This window comes from Siniperca chuatsi, linkage group LG5, assembly GCF_020085105.1.
Source record: "Siniperca chuatsi isolate FFG_IHB_CAS linkage group LG5, ASM2008510v1, whole genome shotgun sequence".
NCBI lineage: Eukaryota > Metazoa > Chordata > Actinopteri > Centrarchiformes > Sinipercidae > Siniperca > Siniperca chuatsi.
The window spans coordinates 29,978,944-29,985,761 of record NC_058046.1 but is presented as its reverse complement, the minus strand read 5'-3'; the positions used below and the strand labels follow the sequence as shown (position 1 = coordinate 29,985,761).

Here is a 6,818-nt window from a genome sequence, read left to right as displayed (position 1 = left end):
TGGGATACCGGAAGACATCGTTTCAGATAGAGGTCCACAATTCATCTCCCGGATTTGGAAGGCCTTCTTCTCGCTCCTGGGTGTGACCATCAGCCTCTCCTCTGGTTATCATCCCCAAAGCAATGGCCAGACGGAGAGGAAGATTCAGGATATTGGGCGTTTTCTCGTGCACCTTCTGCCATGGCCATCAGAACTCTTGGAACCAGTTCCTGGGCTGGGCCGAGTACGCACAAAACTCACTACGTCAACCTTCCACTGGACTCACTCCCTTCAGTGCATGCTCGGTTACCAGCCTCCTCTCTTCCCATGGTCTGGGGAACCGTCGGAGGTTCCTTCCGTGGACTACTGGTTCCGAGAGAGCGAGAGGGTCTGGGACGCAGCTCATCGGCAACTCAGAAGAGCACTCTGCAGGCGCAGGCTGACGGCCGACCGTAGGAGGTCCACCGCTCAACGTACCAACCTGGCCAGAAGGTCTGGCTATCCACCCGCGATATCAGGATGCGTCTGCCCTGCAAGAAGCTCAGTCCCAGATTCATTGGTCCCTTTACCATAACAGAACAAATCAATCCGGTGACATTTAAGCTTCAGTTACCACCACAATACAAGATTCACCCAGCCTTCCATGTATCTCTGCTTAAACCTTTCTATCCCTCTGTCTCCGTCTCTACAGAGCCTGGCGATTCGGCAGATCCCCCCTTACCACTAATCGTAGAGGATGGAGCCGCTTACCAGGTCAGTGAGATCTTGGACTCCCGACGCCGTGGTGGTCTTCTGGAGTATCTTGTGGACTGGGAAGGCTATGGTCCGGAGGAAAGATCATGGATTCCCCGACATGACATCCTCGATCCCTCCTTGTTAACTGAATTCCACGCTGACCATCCAGACCGACCAGCCCCCCGAGGAAGGGGAAGACCACCGCGACGTCGGGGTCCTCGGTCCTCAGGAGCGGACCGTGAAGGGGGGGGTACTGTCACAGACACGCCAGGCTCCACCTCATCTCAGCCACACCGTTCCTCCTCACCAGAATACTAATCACCAGCACCTGTCATCCATCACACACCTGCACATAATCAACCACTCTACTCCCTACATAACCCAGCTCCTCACCTCAGTCAGTGTCCGGTCTCGTTCACTAAAAGAACAGAGCTACGCCTGCTACCTTCAGTGTACTACGGACTCTACTACGACGCTAGTCTACGTTTCCAGTCTCCTAAGATTCGCAAAACCTTCACTCGACTCCAGGCTCCTGTGGACAACAGTGTTCACCCGGCTCCGGAGTGTCTCCCGTCACCAGTGTGGTGAATCCAGTTCCCGTCGCCTCGTAGGCAGCTATCCAGCACCTGCACTTCACTCCAACCAGTGATCCAAGGGACGGTATCTTCTATGCTCTCATCAGTTCTCTTATTATCCCTGTAATAAATATACCTGCGAAATCACCTTACCTGTGTCTCCGGGTTGGTCTGTTCCGTAACATATTCACAGTTATAGTTTGAGGTTTTGTCATATTTCCTGTTTTATTTTGTAGTATTCTCCTCCCCTTGTGTGTCTTGTGGTTTTTGCTTTCTGTCTTTGTTTGCTTTCCCTCCAGTTTTGATTGTTGGCCCCTCCTTGATTGTTTGCACCTGTGTCTTGTCTCACCTCCCTTGGGGTATTTAGTCCGGGTCTTTTCCTTTGTTCATTGTCGGATCATTGTGCCCCTGTCACGTGCATGTTTCATTGTGCCATTGTCAAGCGGCCAGGCCGCATATCCAATCCACATACCAATTCCTGGTCTTCTACATTTAGGTCCTCATACTGCACCACATAACAGACACTCAAAATTGAGCTCAGGTGCATCCTGTTTCCACTGATCATACTTGAGATGTTTCTACAACTTGATTGGAGTCAACCTGTGGTAAATTCAGTTGATTGGACATGATTTGGAAAAGCACACACTGGTCTATATAAGGTCCCACATGTCAGAGCACAAACCAAGCCATCAAGTCCAAGGAATTGTCTGTAGACCTCCGAGACAGGATTGTATTGAGGCACACGTCTGGGGAAGGGTACAGAAACATTTCTGCAGCATTGAAGGTCCCAATGAGCACAGTGGCCACTATCATCCGTAAAAGGAAGAAGTTTGGAACCGCCAGGACTCTTCCTAGAGCTGGCCACCCAGCCAAACTGAGTGATTGGGGCAGAAGGGCCTTAGTCAGGGAGGTGACCAAGAACCCGATGGTCACTCTGACAGAGCTCCAGTGTTTCTCTGTGGAGAGAGGAGAACCTTCCAGAAGAACAACCATCTCTGCAGCAATCCACCAATCAGGCCTGTCTGGTAGAGTGGCCAGACAGAAGCCACTCCTCAGTAAAAGACACACGACAGCCCGCCTGGAGTTTGCCAAAGGGCACCTGAAGTACTCTCAGACCATGAGAAACTAAATTCTCTGGTCTGATGAAACAGAGATTGAACTCTTTGGCCTGAATGGCAAGCATCATGTCTGGAGGAAACCAGGCACCGCTCATCACCTGGCCAATACCGTCCCTACAGTGAAGCATGGTGGTGGTGGCATCATGCTGTGGGGATGTTTTTCAGTGGCAGGAACTGGGAAACTAGTCAGGATTGAGGGAAAGTTGAATGCAGCAATGGACAGAGACATCCTTGATGAAAACCTGCTCCAGATCGCTCTGGACCTCAGACTGGGGCAAGGGTTCATCTTCCAACAGGACAACGACCCTAAGCACACAGCCAAGATAACAAAGGAGTGGCTATGGGACAAGTCTGTGAATGTCCTTGAGTGGCCCAGCCAGAGCCCAGACTTGAACCCGATTGAACATCTCTGGAGAGATCTGAAAATGGCTGTGCACCAACGCTCCCCATGCAACCTGATGGGGCTTGAGAGGTCCTGCAAAGAAGAATGGGAGAAACTGCCCAAAAATAGGTGTGCCAAGCTTGTAGCATCATACTCAAAAAGATTTGAGGCTGTAATTGGTGCCAAAGGTGCTTCAACAAAGTATTGAGCAAAGGCTGTGAATACTTACGTACATGTGATTTTTTTCATTTATTTTTAATTATTTTGCAAAGATTTCAAACCAACTTCTTTCACATTGTCATTATAGGGTATTGTTTGTAGACTTTTGAGGAAAATAATGAATTTAATCCGTTTTGGAATAAGGCTATAACATAACAAAATGTGGAAAAAGTGAAGCACTGTGAATACTTTCCAGATGCACTGTATGAACTAGTGCTTGAGTTTTATCGCCAGAAATTTACAAATTGTGAGAAAACTGGCAACCAAACCTATGGCCAGTTTGCACATGAAAAGAGCACATTATTTCATAAGTGGTGTCATGCCACTGAGCATGATTTTGCTCAGTTACTCGAGGAGTTTAAGAAATGCCTGCCTGAAAATATTGTATTGTATTTGAAATAAGCAAAACATTTCAACCATATTACGAGCAGCTGTGCTGGCCGATGAATTTGCCTTAAGAATGTGTTTTCCTCCTCTGTGTCCTGTGATGGTGCTGTTCTAGGTGAGAGACAAAAGTCACCTCTGAGTTTCCGGCGTCAGTCGCCGGTTCCGTTTGATAAGCGGGCCTGTTTTTACTATCATGAAAGTGGACATTTGATTGGTGGTTGTCCGATGCTAAAAAGGAAAGAACAGTTACCGGTATTGGGGGTTGACCGCATCCTTAGAAATTACTTAGAAGTTGTTGAAAACCCAGCCGTGGATATGTGTGACTTGCCCTCTGTTTCCCCCGTGTGCGTTATTACGTGTGCCAGGACTTGTAAGCTAGGTGATGTGGTGCATCACCTAGCTAGTCCATTATCATAGTCTCTCTGGTCATTTAGGCATTCGAGCTGGACCAGCTGATCTTGTTTTCAGACACACAGTGCATGGTCCATTGCATTTGCTCAGAGAAATGTGGCTGGCTGATAAACCAAGGGAGACGCACAATATCCTAGATTATGTCAGCTCTTTCAAAGAGAAGTTGCACCATGCTTGTGAAATTGCTCGCCAGTCCCTTGCCTCTGCTCAGTCCAAAATGAAAAACAAATATGACCAGAAATCAGTGTTTAGAAAGTTCCAGTCTGGTGATAAGGTTTTAGTTTTGTTACCAGTCGGGGGTTCTGGTTTACAGGCTATGTTCTCCAGCCCCTATTTTGTTGACCGCCAGTTGAGTGACACGATTATGTTATTAAAACACCCGATTGAGGGAGGAAATCCAGAGTGTGTCATGTAAAAATGTTGAAATGTTATTCTTCCTGCACAGGTCATTCATCTCCTGTCCCCGTCGCTGTGGTTATGGCACTGCCTCCAAGCTGTGAAAAGGGTAGGTTGAGTGAAAGGCGCAGTTCTGTTCTCTGTGCTCACCTGAAAAATTCAGAGATTTTGTCTAAGCTGGATGAGTTTTTGTCACATTTGTCTGAGCCAGCCCATGGGGATGTGGTCAGGCTTAGTCATAGTTATTCCGATCTTTTTGGTGTTAACCCTACACAGACACGTCCTTTGGCATGATATTGACAACATGCTTACCGAGTGAATCCTACAAAACAAGCTATAATGCAGCAGGAAGTTGAGTATCTCCTACAGAATGGCTTTGCTATTTCTACCTCCAGTGCATGGAGTTCTCCAACATTGTTAGTACCAAAATCGGATAAAACCCCTCGTTTTTGTAATCACTATAGGAAGCTTAATGCTATCACCAAACTGGATTCCTTTCCGCTGCCTCGGATTAAGGATTGTGTTGATTGTGTGGGTTCTGCAAAATTTGTTATAAAATTCGATCTGCTTAAGGGGTATTGGCAGGTGCCCCTAACTATCTGTGTTCGTGACCCCGGATCATTTTTTACAGTATAAGTAATGCCTTTTGGCCTTAAGAATGCCCCCGCCACATTCCAGCGACTCATGTCCAAGGTGCTCTCTGGTCTTCCAAATTGTGAGGCCTATTTCGATGATGTCGTGGCCTAATCCTCTACTTGGTCTGAGCATGTGGCAACCAAATTTTCAGCTGTTTGGGTGGTGCCTAACACTAAATCTATCAAAATGTGAGTTTGGAAAAGCAGTAGTGATGTATTTGTAAGCAGGTAGGCCAGGGTCAGGTGTGTCCTGTCAATGCAAAAATCCAAGCAACTGTAGATTTTCCAGCACCCCAGACCAGACGGGAACATCGCCGTTTTTTGGGAATATGTGGGTACTATTGTGGATTTTGGTAGGGATGGGTAGCATGTTTGGTTCAACCGTTTTTTCTCCTGTTTTGGATTAGGAGTAAGGTTAGTGATTTGTCTTTTGTTTCTTCTATTCTTTTGAGTAGGTAAGTTTAGGTTGCATAACTTTAGTTTCTTTTGGTTTATTATTTTGCTGTTCACCCACCCTGAAGGTACAAGATGCTCTTAAAGAGCTGAAAATCCTTTGTCACTGAGAGGGGAGTCTCATTTTATTCATGTTGCGCCAGGGTTTCCCCAAGTTAATGAATGTATTTTAAAATTATGCACTTATTGACTCTTTTAATGTTGTTTTTGTAAATCCCTTTTTAAATTGAACTATTTATTGATGGATTAATATTTAATTTGTAAATTCTTTTTTATAATTCCGCTTTTTATTGCCCATTAAAATATCAAATAAGGAATTACTTACATTTATTAATGCCTATTTTTATCATATTTATTAATTTATTTATTACTATTTCCGTGACACTTGTGTTCCTCCATACAATCGATGCATAAAAAAATCACTCGTACGCCCTACAGAACTGAAATTTTTTCAGCACATATACTGATGTGTGACAAAAGTTTGCCTCATTGCAACCTATGGTCAATTCAGAAGTCCATACATTCTTTTGATACTAGATATCACATTTCAAATGGTGTTCAGATATGTCAAACGATGAATCCGCAGTGACATTCAGTGTCTTACTGTAATTAGTACAGTATGCACACCATTTTCTATTTCGCCAAATGTGTGATCAAACTTCACCAAAGTATTTGACAATACACCCGAAACCAGTAGAATGATGTGTGATTTTTCTCAGAATTTTATCACCAGCATTTTGACTGTTGTGTTTTAAGATAAAATAGACAAAATTACCCGTTTTACATGTGATGTCATTGCCTCAAGTTGTGAGAAGGTGTGTGAAAACCATGTCTCCCCAATGGTGCAGTTAGTAAATGACATTCTGTAGGAATACAAAGATCCAGGGTTCTAATCCCCAGGGGGCCAAGTCCTACATGCCAACAATGTGGCAATTCATGCATGTGGTGTGCTTTCAAGTGCTCATTGAGGTCATATTAAATCGAAGTTTGCCTATCGTGACCCTGTAAAAAATTCTTATTTTTATTTTTCCCTGCTAAAACGTTTTTGTGGAGCAAAAACCGTAAGATCTAGAAACACAAAAATTGTCAGGTGGATTGCAAATTCCACCCAGTATACCCAGTATACTTTATTGATCCCTGAGGGGAAACTCTTTTGTTAAAGCAGCTCACTATCACATCAGTGCACACAGGAATAGAAGTACTAAGCAAAAAATATAATACACTATAATACAGGTAAGATAAATTAAGTACCAAGTGGGTATAAGTATAAAATTAAAATAAGTGTGAAGTACAACAGTACCCAGCAAATAAGGTAGATTTATTTATAATTTTACAACACAGGGTTGTATAATGAGAGTTGTAGTTCCCTTTATGCTGTGCACAAAACAAAACAGATGTTATATACAACAATTATACACAGTAGATGAGTGAATAAATAAGTCATAGAAATAAATAAATAAATAGAAATAAAATTATTTTACATGGTGGAGTGTTGAGGATAACTGATAAACCTAAGGGCCCCAGTACT

General features: G+C 44.1%; 1 protein-coding gene across 1 annotated transcript; it reads left to right on the top strand.

Annotated features, from left to right (window-relative positions):
* The first annotated feature begins 455 nt into the window (after window positions 1-455).
* Window positions 456-1,441, top strand: LOC122876733 (chromobox protein homolog 2-like). The gene has a single exon (XM_044197380.1). It carries the CDS (start codon window positions 499-501, stop codon window positions 1,030-1,032), a length of 534 nt encoding a protein of 177 aa, XP_044053315.1. The 5' UTR covers window positions 456-498; the 3' UTR covers window positions 1,033-1,441.
* The last annotated feature ends 5,377 nt before the right edge of the window (window positions 1,442-6,818 follow it).